Source organism: Carcharhinus amblyrhynchos, chromosome 7 (assembly GCF_965287045.1).
Source record: "Carcharhinus amblyrhynchos chromosome 7, sCarAmb.v2.hapA, whole genome shotgun sequence".
Lineage (NCBI taxonomy): Eukaryota > Metazoa > Chordata > Chondrichthyes > Carcharhiniformes > Carcharhinidae > Carcharhinus > Carcharhinus amblyrhynchos.
In genome coordinates, this window is record NC_137330.1 from 100,892,735 (window position 1) to 100,908,602 (window position 15,868).

Consider the following 15,868-nt stretch of genomic DNA (forward strand, 5'->3'; position numbering starts at 1 on the left):
TAAATATTTTTCTAAGGGATTGACTATCTTTTTTTCAATTCCAAATCTCAGAGTGCGTTAACCTGCCTAGAAGAGAGGAACCGCAGGGAAAATGGCAGCATAGATCAAGAGGCCAACCTGATGGTAAGGACAAGTTTGAAATGTTTAGGACAAGGCAAAAAAAAACCTAAAATGAGTTCAGAATAAACTTGTTGAAGGACCTCTACTCACAGACTTCCATTAATGGTATATAAAGCCTAGTTATCCTAAGTTCCAACAGAGAGTAAGGGTAACTGTAATGAACAACTGGTTTTATTAATTTATATGGAGACTTGTTCTGTTCAATACTTAATCACTTTTAACTGTTTGATGCTTCAGCTCTCACTGTTCATAGAACCCCTACAGTGCTGAAGGAGGCCATTCAGCCAGTCGAGTTTGCACCGACTCTCCAACAGATCTTTTTACCTAGGCCCACCACTCCCTGTCCTATCCCAGTAACCATGCACATTTACCCCGCTAATTCCCCCAACCTACACATCTTGGTAGGCTAAGGGGCAATTTAGCATGGCCAATCCACCCAACCCGCACATCTTTGGACTGAGGGAAGAAACAGGAGCACCTGCAGGAAACCCACACAGACACAGGGGAGAATGTGCAAATTTCACAGTCACCCAGGGCAGGAATTGAACCCAGTTCCCTGACACTGTGAGGCAGCAGTGGTAACCACTGTGTCACAGTTATGGTATTACGATATGTGCCAGCAAGTCTTCCTTTAATCGGCATATATCTCATTCCCAATGTTCTTTGAGGAGGTGTGACTAATCCTGTATTGCCAATACATGGGATGGGATTATGTACTAGTTTTTTTCAATCCAGTAGCACCCTTTCTTTCTCTGCAGATCTCTAAAGTAAATTTAATTTGCATGTATTTAGTTGTGGCACTTAACAGAAGCATAACATTTGTATTTTATGAACATTCCTGGATTTTAGTTCAATGGTTTAACCTGGTGTTGTAAGACTTCTTATTGTGCTTACCCCAGTACAATGCTGGCATCTCCACATTTTGGTTCAATATACATTTCAGTTGAAATTGACTGTGGTTATAAATTGATCAGTGATCTTATTGGACAAACTGGGTTAAGAAGGCAGTTTTAAAAGCTATCGTTACCTTCATAATAACCTGCCAATGGTAAAGCAGGCAGACATACAGATCAAAGAGAAATATATTCAGTCACTCAGCATTAATTTTTCAGACCCATTTCAGTGAGAGTTTCTGTTTTTGCCTCAAACTTATCTATATAACCATTGCAAAACAATCAATTTAATGCGATTCTGCTTTCGCCAAATTAATAATTATAAAAGCATTATGCCCTGGCTGAAGTGTGCTGAAGTTCTGGGGGGAAAAAAATTCAATTATTGGGAGATTTTTCACCCAAATTCTTGTTTGTTGATGTCCTGTTTTCGAGGTGTGATTAGTTTCCGACTTTGGAGAAGATGGTTAAGAGACAATGTTTGATTTCCACTCTACCCGATTCCTCTGCACCGCAACATTCACCTACCCCTAACCCCCAGCCCACGCACCCCTTCCGCCCCCACTCCACTATCTGGCTATGTACTTATATTACCAATTGACAATGTAAGAGATTGGTCAGGATGTATTAGACTGAATCTACAGATGGCTAAGTGATCTTTGTTTTTCTATGAATGAAATGTTGGAAACTCCCCATACAGCCCGCCCCCCCCCCCCACCCTCCACCCAGATAGAAGTGCCAAATGTATGGTAATTGCACTCCGTAACTTTAGGATCATCTGCATTGGGACATTTACCTGTGGTGCAAAACCCTTGAGAAAGCCAGTCTTTAACTGCAGATAACAGAATTGCGGCAGCCCCCATTTACGAGCGACTTGTACTTTTATTACTGTTCCAGTCAGTGCTTGTTTGTTAAACAAGCTGGGGTAATCTGCTCGACTAGCATCTAATCTCCTGTGGCTGCTCTTCTTCTGAATGTGGGCTGTTTTATTTGGTTCCTTAGAACTGAGTGTGGGGCCCACCCTGGCATTCCTTAATTTAGTATCAAAAGTGATTCAGCAGAATTCAGAGACATGATGTGATGTGTGCAGCAGTCGTACTTCCGTGTCAGAGGCATTCCCCGCCCACAGACTCAGTGCCTTTTACACTTTCTGCAACCGTAACTTTAACTCTTTGCAGACTGCATTTCTCTTACTTGCCAGGCTTCTGTTTCTCCCTAAAGTTTAAAGTTTATTTATTAGGTCACAAATAGGCAGCAATAAGCGTGGCAAGGTGGCACAGTGGTTAGCACTGCTGCCTCACAGTGCCAGCGACCCAGTTTCAATTCCCGGCTGTGTGGAGTTTGCATGTTCTCCCCATGTCTGCGTGGGTTTCCTCCTGGTGCTCCGGTTTCCTCCCACAGTCTGAAAGACATGCATTACCCCGAACTAGGGGAATTTCATTGCGGCGTTAATGTAAGCCTTACTTGTGACTAATAAATAAACTTGAGGCTTACAATAATACTGCAATGAAGATACTGTGAAAATCCTCTAGTTGCCACACTCTGGACACACTAAGGGAGAATTTAGCATGGCCAATGCACCTAACCAGCACGTCTTTTGGACTGTGGGAGGAAATGCACATATACATGGGGACAACATATAGACTCTGTACAGACAGTGTTCTAAGCTGGGAATTGAACCCAGGTCACTGGTGCTGTGAGGCAGCAATGCTAACCACTGTGGCGCCCAAAGGGAAAGTTACTGAACAATCTGGAGAGAGACTATAAAGCATACAGGTTGATGGGAAGGGCTAGGAGTTTGGAAGGAAACTGAGCTGGGCTTGAGGTGGAAGCAGAACAATCTTTGAGATTGATGGTGTGTTTAAGTTGAGCAGCACTCAACAAGTCTACACAAACCACGAATCCACACAGAATGTGGAGGAGGGATCCTCTGAGAATATTCCCAACCTCTTGTCTCTCAGTTTTGTATTTAGATGCAGCATGTTGTTCTGAAAACTCCAGCAGTTATTATCCTGGATGGTCTGGTGGCACAGTAATTAGCACTGCTGCCTCATGGTGCCAGGGACCTGGATTCAATTCACGATTTTGGTCACTGTCTGTGCAGAGCCTGCACATTGTTTGCGTGGGTTTACTCCGGGTGCTCTGGTTTCCTCCCAGTGGGTTAGGTGCATTGGCCATGCTAAGTTGCCCCTTAGTGTACCCGAACAGGCGCTGGAGTGTGGCAGCTAGGGGATTTTCACAGTAACTTCATTGCAGCGTTAATGCAAACCTACTTAACTTTAACTTTAAAAAAACCTTATTTTCCAATTCACTTCACTGGGGGTTTTCTGCCTCGATAAAGAATGGAAGAGGAACAATTGGATGTCTGAACTCTGCCCATCGTGGTGACGCTTTATTTTGGACCTGACTTCTCCAAACTAAAAAAAACTCTGCCTTAAAGGACAGTTGCAGAAAGCCTCTGCCTTGCTGGCTTGGCCTTTCAGGTGATGAAAAGCATGCCATGACTCTCATGCCCTCTTAGCCCATCTTGCCACAGAGAGATCATTTTTTAAATAGCTGTGTTCTTTCCCCTCCCCCACCTTCCCCCTCCTCCAGGCTCAGTTGGCCTGCTGTGGGGTTCACTGACAGTTTATTTTCCGGTGCAGTGACTGAGAAAAATTCAATGACTACTTGAACTTCCTGCCTGCCAAGCCCTATTTGAGAGATAGGTATCTCCCTGATAACCTTCTATTTATTTTTGTCTCGCGGCCTAAGGAAGCCAGAGCGTGCTATCTGTGCTGGCTATCAGCACCTTGCCTATAGTGTCCACTCACTCCTGTTTGTTTAGCACTGGCAGCGCAGAGGACCATTGATTGCGAGAACACAGCAGTCGTCCATCATTATGCCTGAAACTTAAGTACACTCATCCCCCAGCTTCCAAAAACACTTTGTCTGACAGCTCAGGGATGTCAAGTTAAATGGCAGCTGCGACTTAAACAGGTGACTGTGACAGCTTTGGTATTGATGGAAATGGACTGCCAGAACTGTAAACAGCGCGCAGAAAGAAAACACCGAGGCAATGAGCTACTTGTTTTCCATCCCGGCGCAAGAATTCATCCAACACACAAAAAAAAAGAAAAATTGGTTGTGTCACACTGGTCTGCTCAAGCTAGTTGGTGAAGGCACATTAACTGTAGAGTCATGAGGATTGTCTGCCGGTATTACAGGCCTCTTTCCTGGAGTGCTCATCTCAGCATCTTCATTGGCCTATATAACAGTGACTGCATTACAGACATAAGTTTAAAGTTTATTTATTAGTGTCACAAGTACGGCTTATATTAACACTGCAATGAAAATCCCCAAGTACCCAGACCCCATCCCATTGAATACGATATAAAAATAACTGGATCATACCAGCTGAGTTTTTGACCTGTGTTAAGGAGGCAGACTTGCTGGTCTTAATAACATGTTCCTGTCGACTTGGCTCAGCGTCACCAAGCACTCACTCTGTGAGGCAGCAGGCCTCAAAAAATTCCACAGCAGGATTCAAGCACAACATTGAGGTTAACTCTTCGCTGGCGTGAAGTCCTGAGCGAGTGCTGCATTCGTTCAGAAAAGTCACATTAGATGGAAATTGAGCTCAGCATATACCCTTCGCAATACTGCCTGTAATGACTTTAATCAGGCAATTGAGTTTGGGCTGTTAGAACTCCAATCAGGTTAGTCAGGGAGCCTCATGCTTTGTATTTAACCAAGTGCGTCAGTTCCTTTGGGACTCCTGGTGTAAACTGCTAATGAAAGCACTGTGTATGTCATTGTCAGACTTGTACATAAAGGGATTTTGGTAAGGGACCTCTGCCTTGAAGGACTTATTACACTGCCTATCTGCTCAGATCCTGTTTCCGAGAGCATTTTATATTCATCTCGTTCCTACACTTATTCAAGATATTTTTAAATTGTCCTGCAGCCTGCCTTGGAATATGTTCATCGCTCAGTATCCCCGTAATAGCAATTTGTTAACCAGTGGAAATAATCCTTCACTATTTACCATTACAAAACCTTTCCCAGGGTTCAAAGCCTCTTAGCCTTCTCTGCCCCAGTCTTTAAAGCCTTTCCTAATACTTATAATCTGTTGCTTGTGGATTAATTTTAGTGAATCTTTGCTGTTTCCTGACACCGGGAAGACAAAATGCAGATTGCTTTGACCAGCCCTCAAGCAAAACCTTGAGTTTCCAGCTGCCTGTCATTTTAATTCCCTGCTCAACTGCCCCTCTGCCCCTCTATCCTTGGACTCTGACACTGTTCCAATGAAGCTCAATGGAAGCTTGAGAAACACCACTTCATTATTCAATTGGGCACAGTGCTCTGGATTCAACATCCAGTTGAATAATTTCTCATCATAACCACCCCTGTCATTCTTTTGGATGGCAGCTGTGTGGGATGATCCTGCTATTGCCATTTACACCTCCTTCTTACCCACTTTTTTTTGCTCTCTTTACTTAGCCCATTACTCTTGCACCATCATCCCATTTGCCATTTTATCACTCCTGCCTTCCAATCTCTTTTATTCCTTCCTTCCCGTCCCCTTTCTCTGCCCTTGGGGGGCACAGAGTGGGCATGGAGCGTGGGTGGAGAGGTGTGGAGATCTGAAGATGTGGGCTAATGGCTCTTAACAGCCATTTATACAAAATGGAACTAAATCCCAGAGAGGCAAGGCAGGCCTTCTAACCAGCCTGCTGCTCCTGTTTGTAAGGTTATGTTCCAAACTGCTTGCCGGGTTGGCGGACTCAACTAGATCCAGCCTTACCCTGTCTCCCCAGGGTGTAAACAGTGCATGTAGGGGAGATTTATATGGAGACGGCAGTGCCACCTTCTTCGAGTCAGAAAATCCCTACAATGCAGAAGCAGGCCATTTGGCCCAACGAGTCTGCACTGACTCTACAATTGAGCATCTTACCCAGACCCTATTCTGGTAAACCCCACATACTTACCCAATTAACCTCCTAACCTACACATCTCGGGGCACTGAGAGACAATGTATTATGGCACAACCAGCCTACACTGCGAAAATCTGATCCGTTATCTCAGGGTTCAGCAGATGGTTATTGACTAGCTGGGCTGAGCTCTTGTACCTGGTGATGTCTGAATCCATCGATTTACATCGCTGCTGGGGATACCTGTAGCACCTCGATGGTCCCCAGTCTTTGGAAAGTTGTTCATTCCAAACCAAATGGTGAGTTGGCTCCTGTGGCTTGGCATGGGGTGGCCCATCATATTGCGGTCTTTAAAGGATGTAAATGTTGAGGGCATTTGTGACAGGCATCTAGGACAGTGAAAGTACGCTGCTAATGACATTACACAACGTTAGCAACAAGATCACCACTTCCTGATAATGCAGTTTGTCAAGTCAAAGTGCTGCTTGATTCATATTTCCTTTAATAGAAACTTCATGTTCTTCTCTTTTATTTAAACAGGGAAGCAAATGTGAAATGCTGAGCAATGTTCTTTTCAATTGTTCATTTCCTGATCTTTCTCCCCCTCATTGCCCTCCTCCTGCTACAGAACAAAGACTAAAGGAGAAAAGATACGTGAGTGAGTTGAATGGCACAGCGAAGAATGACTATGTGACCCACAAAACGCATGGTGATGAGGGAAATACGATGAAGGAAAATAGCCAAGTAACGACATTCCCCCCAGCGATGGCTCCAGGCAAAGAGATGGAGGACATCAGCAAAAAGCACAGCCTGAAACGGGTCTTCTGCCCCCAGGTTGTGTACTCAGTCGGATCTCACGTTCCGGATGACTACCGGAAGCCCAACCTTGCTTACGGGATCGAGAGGCACAGTTACTTCAAACATTCTCCGATCCAGTCTTCGGTCACCTCCAGCCCGTCATCGAGAAGCAGCCCTGACCAAAGCTTTAAGAGCTCAACGCCACACAGCAGCCCGGACTCCCATATCCCCTCTTTGACTCCTTCAACTCAGGAACACAAGCAAACCTTTCCTTACTTGAGTGGACCCTACCACCGCGAAGGACTGAACTCTCTTGCAGCCTACCCTGCTCCGAGCCACCTACCCCCGGCCTTCTTGCATCCCTATAATCCTGTTAACACTCAGTATTCCAGGTTCTTGTTACCTCATTACCCGGTTGGCTGCAATAGCTTGAATAACTTCACCGGCCTGGGTGGCATGAATGGCGTGAGCGGCTTTGGCCTTCTCCCCAAGATGTACCCATTTTACAGCAGCCTTTTAGGAAGCGGCGGCCTCTCCCAGCAAATGTTCAACCAGGCGGTCCTTCCCAACGCCGAAGGAACCCGAAGGCTCCTCCTCCCCGAACAGCAGAAAGAATTCCTTGTCCCGGCGCGGAACAGTGCCTTTTCCATCGCGGGCTCCGCCGCCAGTCTGAAGGACCGGCCCTCCAGCCCCGGCAACGGATCCCCGACAGCCGGTACAGCTGCCACCTACCCTGAACACTTAATACAACCCAAACCTACCTCAGCTGGCCTGGTCAGCAGCAGCAGCAGTGAAGAAGCCATGAATCTCATCAAACCAAAGCGAAACCTCACCGGTTACAAAACACTCCCCTATCCGCTGAAGAAGCAGAATGGGAAGATCAAGTATGAATGCAATGTCTGCTACAAGACCTTCGGACAGCTATCAAATCTCAAGGTATGATTACAGAATATTCTGCCCAAAGTAAAGAATAATCAGCTGGCTTTTATCTTGAAATTAAAATGGCACACGGCAACATTCTGGTAAATATTTATTCCTCAACCAGTGTCACTATAAAAAGACTATTTGCTCATTATTTCATTAATGTTTATGTGAGCTTGCTGCATTTACTTCAAAAGGGAGGCATGGTGGTTAGCGTTGCTGCCTCACAGCGCCAGAGACCTGGTTCAATTCCGGCTTCAGCCACTGTTTCGGTAGAGTTTGCACGCTTTCCCCGTGTCTGCACGTGTTTCCTCCAGGCGCTCCAGGTTCCTCCCATAGTCCAAAGATGTGTGGGTTAGGTGGATTGGCCGTGCTAAATTGTCCATTAGTGTCAGGGGGATTAGCAAGATAAATGTGTGGCATTACGGGAATAGGGCTTGGGTGGGATGGTGGTCAGTGCAGACTTGATGGGCTGAATGGCCTCCTTCTGCACTATAGGGATTCTATGATCATTCAAAATACTTCATTAGCTGTGAAGCACTTCAGGATGTCTGGTGATTATGAAAGTTGTTTATAAATCCAGTTCTTATTATTCTGTACTTTTGTTTTACTTTCTTTGTCTTTGCAAAGGTACAGAACTTTGGAACTATGGATAAAGTTTCAAGGGGGGGGGCGGTGGATATTGGGCTGCATCAAATGGAAGATATCAGCAGACACCTTTTCACCACGCCAGTTTTTACATTTTTCATTGACTTGGAAAATATTGCCAATACTTTCAATTTCAAACTGAGTTAAAGTGACAATGAGATTTGGAAACAGGGCCGGAATTCCCCGGCTGTTCACGTTGGTGAGATTCTCTGGTCCTGCTAGCAGTGCAGACCCGCCTGCGGTCTTGGTTTGTCCCGGGCCAATTTCATGTTCTGGTGTAGACTAATTTTAAGCCCTTGATGTTTCCTTGAATAGATTCCATCTGATTACATTTTTGCAAAACCTCTTCTTCTGAAATCTGGAAGTGCTAAATGTGGTGAAAGGAGCTGTAAATAGAGAACTTGTCCTTCCTTTCCAGGTCCACTTGAGAGTACACAGTGGGGAAAGACCCTTCAAGTGTCAGACCTGCAATAAGGGCTTCACGCAACTGGCACACCTACAGAAGCACTATCTAGTTCACACTGGAGAAAAGCCACATGAGTGTCAGGTAAGGAAAGGATTTTATTAATGTACTTAAAAAATGTTTTGGAAATATAGAGAACATGGTAACGTAGAAAATAGGAGGAGTAGGTCGAATGGCCCCTTGAACCCGCTTCATCATTCAATGTGATCATGGCTGACGATCCAAATCTCAAAACCATACTCCTGCTCTCTCACATACTTCTTGATGCCTTTAGTGTCTAGAAATCTATTTCCTTCTTGAACATATTCAGTGATTTGGCCTTCACGGCCTTCTGTGGTAGAGAATTCCACAGGTTCAACACCCTCTGAGTGAAGAAGCTTCTCCCCATCTCAGTCCTAAATGGCCTACCCCATATCCTGAGATGGCAACACCTGAGTCTACGCCCTCCAGCCAGAGGAAACATCATCCTTGCATTCAGCCTGTACAGCCATGTCAGAATTTTATATGTTTCAATTAGATACCCTTTCATTCTTCTCACCCGCAGTGAATACAGGCTCACTTGACCCAATCTCTCCTCATTTGACAATCCTGCCACCCCAGGAATCTACCTGGTGAACCTTTTCTGCACTCCCTGTATGGCAAATATATCTTTTCTTAGATAGGGAGACCAAAACTGAACACAATATCACAGGTTTGGTCTCACCAAGGCCCAGTACCGCTGCAGTAAGACATTCTAGTTCCTGTGCTCAAATTCTCATGCACTGAAAGCCAACATACCATTTAACTTCTTAACTGCTTGCTGCACCTGCAAGCTTGCTATTAGCAATTGGGGTACAAGGACACTCAGGTCCCTTTGTACATCAACATTTTTCAATCTATCACCATTTAAATAATACCCAACCATTCTGTTTTTTTTTACCAAAGTGGATAACTTCACATTTATCTGCATTATACTGCATCTGCCATGTATTTGTCCATTCACCCAACTGAATCACTCATATGCTCTTTCCTAGGATAGAAAAGTCAAGTACTAGGGGACATAGATTTAAGGTGCATGGGGAAAAGGGTAGAGGAGATGTGCGAGGCAAGTTTTTTTACACAGCGGGTGGTGAAAGCCTGGAACGCGCAGCATGGGGAGGTGGTGGGAGCAGGTACAATAGTGGCATTTGGGGGCAACTGGACGAATACATGAATAGGATGGGAATGGAAGGATGTGAACTCCGTAAGTGCATACGGTTTTAGTTTAAACAGGCATCATGATTGACACAGGCTTGCCTGTTTCTGTGCTGTATTGTTCTTTGTTCTTTGTCTAATTGCAGTGCTGACTTCATTGGTCTTCATTGCAGTGTTAATGTAAGCCTACTTGTGACACTAAGAAATGTGGATTAAGACAATGCCAATCTTTCTAGAGCTCCACTAATTTGATGCAGTGTGCCTAACACCAAAATGAAATGCTGGGAAGTTGCTGAAGTTTATTTTTAGTTCTCACCACTGACGGGTCATTGACATGTCTTAGTTGCACTTCACACTTTTTCAAATCCTGTAACGTTTAATCTGTTGCCTTGCACTTTCATGATGCACTGGGGTTGTAGCTATTCTTACTGTTCCTGACATTAAGGCCTGTGACTCTTTAAGGGCACGTAAGGGTCATCCCACTCTCTGTTTCGCGTTCTCCTGTTTTTAGTAATAATTAGAGTGCAAGTCACCCACAGAAGGTCAGCACTTCAGAGCGAACAGGTGAAACAGCGACTAAAGTTTACAGCTTTTATAGTTCAGGATTGAATCATTGGTCTCAATGCTTCTTGTTTCTGAGCCACTCTGTGTTTAATCTCACCCCAACAAAGATGTGATTAAGCAATAATGGACACATTAGTAAGTAGCCGTGGTTTGTGCTTACGGGGAAGAAGCATGTGAATAAGATCAGTAGTTTTTCAATTCAGCTAATATTCTGAGACGTAATGGGACTACTGAGCTTTCAAACAATACTAGCTGCAGGGATAAAAGCAAGTTACTGTGGACGCTGGAACCTGCAACAAGATGCTGGAAAATCTCAGCAGGTCTGACAGCATTTGTGGAGTGAGAATAGAGCCAACATTTTGAGGCTGGATGACCCTGTATCAGAGCTGGAAAATTGGGCTTCTATAGAAATATGAAATTTATTTTATTTCAAAATACATTTTGGGGGATACTGCTTCACAGGGGTAAGCAATCCTCTGTTGTTTGAACCGATTACTATTTGTAAGGAGTGAGGCTACTGAGTGAGAGTCAGCGGACTGTGAGAGATCACTGGGAGATGACACACACTTTCCAAAGAGGGAAGGAACTGGGATGAAGGAAGTAGGAATCCTGGCTGACAGCTCCCCCTTGCCACTAGGGAACCTTAGACCAATTGCTGCACTTCTACTGTCACTCATAAAGCCAGCCTTCTCACCTCAGACTCGGCACATCATTGCAGGAGAAACTCAGGATAGTGTCCTAGATCCAACCACCTTCAGCTCCTTCATCAATGACCTTCCCTTCATTATAAGGTCAGATGTGATTTTGTCTGCTGATAATCGCACAATGTTCAGTGACTTCTCAGGTGCTGAAGCAGTCCGTGTTCAATTGCAACAAGACCTAGGCAATGCGCAGGCTTGGGTTGACAAACGGCAAGTAACATTTGCGCCCACAAATGCCAGGCAATGGCCACCTCCAACAAAAGACACTCTAACCATCTTCCCCATATCATTCAATACCATTGCTGAATTCCCCCACTATTGAGGGGGAGGATGAGGAAGTGGAGGGATGGGTTGGTAACTTTGCTGATGACACAAAGGTTGGCGGTGATGTGGAGGAATGTCAGAAGTTGCAGTGAGACATTGATAGGATGCAAGACTGGGTGGAGAATTGGCAGATGGAGTTCAACCCAGATAAGTGTGTGGTGATTCATTTTGGCAAGTCAGGTAGAATGACAGAATGTAATATTAAGGGTAAGACTCTTGGCAGTACGGAAGATAGAAGGATCTTGGGGTCCAGGTTCGTAGAACACTCAAAGCAGCTTTGCAGGTAGAGGCTGTGGTTAAGAAGGCGTATGGTGTACTGGCCTTCATCAATCGAGGAATTGAGTTTAGGAGTCGGGAGATAATGTTGCAGCTGTACAAGACCCTGGCCAGACCCCACTTGGAGTACTGTGCTCAGTTCTGTTCACCTCATTACAGGAAGGATGTGGAAGCCATAGAAAAGGTGCAGAGGAGATTCACAAGGATGTTGCCTGGATTGGGTGGCATGCCTTATGAGGCTAGGTTGAGTGAGCTCGGTCTTTTCTCCTTGGAGAGACGAAGGATGAGGGGTGACCTGATAGAGGTGTATATGTTGAGAGGTATTGATCGAGTGGAAGCTCAGAGGCTTTTTCCCAGGGCTGAAATGGTTGACGCAAGAGGACACAGGTTTAGGGTGCTGGGGAGTAGGTACAGAGGAGATGTCAGGGGTAAGTTTTTCACTCAGAGGGTGGTGGGTGAGTGGAATTGGCTGCTGGCAGTGGTGGTGGAGGCGGATTCGATAGGGTCTGTTAAGAGACTTTTGGATAAGTACATGGAACTTAGTAAGATAGAGGGATATAGGTAAGCCTAGTAGGTAGGAACATGTTTGGCGCAACTTGTGGGCCGAAGAGCCTGTTTTGTGCTGTAGTTTTTCTATGTTTCTATTAATATGCTGGAGGCTTATCATTGACCAGAAACTGAACTGAACCAGCCATATAAATACAATGGCTACCAGAGCAGGTCAGAGACTGGGAATTCTGAGGCAAGTAACTCATCTCCTGACTCTCCAAAGCCTGCCCACCATCCTCAAGGTATAAGTGTGATAGAATATTCCCCACTTGCCTGGATGAGCATGGCTCCAACACTCAAGAAACTTGGAACCATCCAGCACAAAAATAGAAACATGGAAACTAGAAGTGCAGTAGGCCATTTGGCCCATCAAGCCTGCTCTGCCATTCATTTTGATCATGGCGGATCATTGAATTCAACATCCTGATCTCCCCCCCCCTTACCTCCCATATCCTTTGATCGCTTTAGCCCCAAGAGCTATACCTAATTTCTTCTTAAAATCAAATGTTTTGGTCTCAGCTACATCCTGTGATAGTGAATTCCACACATTCACCATCCTCTGGGTGAAGACATTTCTCCTCAGTTCTAAAAGGTTTACCTCTTATCCTAAAGCAGTCCATTTGACGAGCATCCCATCCCAACCTAAACATTCACTCCTAACACTACCAAAGCCCAGTGTCAGCGGTGTGTGTGTTAGCGTGAGTAAGATGCACAGCAGCAACTCACCAAATCTCCCTTGGCAGCACCTACCAAGCCTGCCACCTCCACCACAAGGGCAGCAGATGCATGGGAACACCTCCACCATGAAGTCCCCCCTCAAGCCACTCACCATTCTGACTCGGAAATGTATTGCCATTCCTTCCAGTCCTGAAACTCTTTCCCTAATATCAGGTGGCTTCATCACATGGACTGCAGTGACTTAAGTAGGCGGCTTACCACCGCCTTCTTGAGGGCATTTAGGGATCAACAAGTGCTAGGCCTAGCCGGCGAAATCCACATGAAAATTGCAGGCCGGGGGTTGAAGCTTGGACCTGCCTGTTCTGTGTGCCTGCACTACATGAGCCTGCTGAGCAAATCGGGGCAACTTATTTATGTCTGTGTGTGGTAAAACAGGATAATCAATCATTTGCAGCAGGTTTAACCTGTAAATGACAGTCACTGATAATTGTATTTAATATAAAGCTGACTTTTAGTCATTCAGAGGAAATGAGTTTGACCTGCTTGCTAAGAGTTTTCCTCTCTTTTCTCCTGCACACCTCCTCTTCTGCACAGGTTTGCCACAAACGCTTCAGCAGCACCAGCAATCTGAAGACGCACCTACGGTTACACTCGGGCGAGAAACCTTACCAGTGCAAGCTGTGCCCGGCAAAGTTCACCCAGTTTGTCCACCTCAAGCTGCACAAGCGCCTCCACACCAGGGAGCGCCCCCACAAGTGCTTCCAGTGTCACAAGACCTACATTCACCATTGCAGCCTCAAGGCGCACCTCAAAGGGAACTGCCCGGTTGCCCCAGGCGCAGGGCGCTCCCTGGAGGACCTCAACCGCTTCAACGAGGAGATTAATAAGTTCGACATCAGTGACAGTGCGGACAAGCTGGACGACTTGGGGCACAGCGAGGAGGTGGAGTCTGCTGTCGAGAAGCAGATCGTCAGCATGCTGAGGAGGGAGGTGGAAGAGGCCAGTTTAAAGAACCCTTTTCAGAAGAACCTGGGCAACAGCTTCCTGTCCGCAGGGTGCAATCTGTATGAGGGTTTGGAGACTCCAGTCCTGAAAATGTCTCACGGTAGCCCACTGTCGCTCGTGCCCATAAAGGTCAAGCAAGAAACAGTTGAACCCATTGACCCTTGAGACCAGAAAGACGTGATGTGTTTGTGTCTTAGGGAGCCGAGATGCCTGTAGCATTCGAATGTACATAGATTTCTGCAGTGCTGCAGGATAGACTGACTGATTTTTCCCTCAGAGCTGTCCCCGCCACGGCTGGGCACCTCTCCATTCAACTCAGGGCATCTTAAGGAAAGTATTTGGCAGAGCTATGACCAGCCTATTAAAGAAAAGGCTTAAAGACAATCATTTTAAGCAGAATTATTTTTTCAAGAATAGTTGATAATTTATTACGCAATTTACTTTGTTAAGCAATACCTGAAAATGATGTTTACAATGACCGAGTTAATCATTGTAATCAAATATTGAAATGTTTTATTTTTATCCTCTCTGTTGCCATTCTTTGTAGATACTTAAAAACTGCGTTTTTATTCTTATAATGTTAACAGGATCCTAATCAGGAAAGGAAACAACTCGTCACTTAAATTGGAATATTCTGAAATAGTTTTGCAAAAATTACTGTTGCAATATGGTAAATTGCCAAAGCAGGAAGTTTTATAGATTACTTCATGTATCTCATTGTAATCTTTTCTCTCACTTGTCCTTACTTTCTCTCTTTTCTTTCACTCCCTCTATCCCCATTCTTTCTCTCTTCCTCAGTCTCTGCCTTCCCTCCCACCCCATCTCTCTGTTTCCATGTCTCTTGTTCTCTCTATGCCCTGTGCTTTGGTATTCCTGTTTTCAGTGAATTGTTGGTGAGATTGTAAAGCTGAACAACAGCTACCTCATTGTGTGTCCAGTAGTGCAGGGAGCAAAAAAAGGAAAATAAACTGGATAGGATTTGTTATTTCTTGCTTACTGGTAATGTAGCAGCAATATTTGTGTATTTTATTTTTAAAAATTAAAAAAAAAACAACTCTAAATCATGGACCGCAACTTAAAATCGAAGGCGGACTTGTCTTTTTTTCCAAACAAGGAGGTTCAGGCCAGCGAGTCCTCACAACTGCAACCAGCACAGTTCAGGCGAGGTTTAAGGAGCTGGACTGGGCTTATGTTTTTTTTGCGTTGACTGGTTTAATGCAAACCGAAGCATCACTACTCTTACCACTGGATACACTTTATTCCTTTTTAACCGTAATGCTTCTGTGTTGTGTTTGGTTTTGATTTTTGTAACCAGGAACTCTGTGCTCAACTGCACGGTACCTTTTGTTGACTGGACTCTGCTGTGGACTCAGTTCCAGTGAATGTAGCAGAAACCTGTCTGGAAACTTTGCTGACAGTGGGATTAATTTTTTTTTAATTTTGTTTGTATTTTATATTAATTTAAATTTCCTCTTTGACCAAAGCAACCAGGTGTTTTGGAGCCTTTGGGCTTTTGCTTATTTCTGTTAGAAAATCTTCACCCTATGTTTACATTCTGGTTTACAATGTTATTTATGTGCGACATGTCAAAGTGTAAATTAAAATATGAATGCTCACTTAATCATGTGATGTTTCTACCTTTCTTTAAAATAAACTCTGCTGTAGGTAGGGGGTGGCATAGTGGTGAGCACAGCTGCCTGACGCGGGTTCAGTTCCAGCCTCGGGTGACAGTGCAGAGTCTGCACATCCCCCCCGTGTCTACGTGGGTTTCTTCCGGGTGCTCTGGTTTCCTCCCATAGTTGAAAGATGTGTGGCTTAGGTGGATTGCCCAAGTTAAATTGCCCC

At 44.9% G+C, this 15,868-nt stretch overlaps 1 protein-coding gene across 2 annotated transcripts in view; it reads left to right on the forward strand.

Moving 5' to 3' along the window:
• prdm1a (PR domain containing 1a, with ZNF domain) overlaps positions 1-15,644 on the forward strand; it is a 34,058-nt gene extending 18,414 nt beyond the window's left edge. For both annotated transcript variants that reach the window (XM_080192826.1, XM_080192825.1), the window contains exons 5-8: positions 52-123; positions 6,552-7,657; positions 8,709-8,837; positions 13,613-15,644. In XM_080192826.1, coding sequence (XP_080048952.1) covers positions 52-123; positions 6,552-7,657; positions 8,709-8,837; positions 13,613-14,188 — 1,883 coding nt within the window. In that variant the 3' untranslated portion in view covers positions 14,189-15,644. The remainder of the gene's footprint in view (positions 1-51; positions 124-6,551; positions 7,658-8,708; positions 8,838-13,612) is intronic.
• The last annotated feature ends 224 nt before the right edge of the window (positions 15,645-15,868 follow it).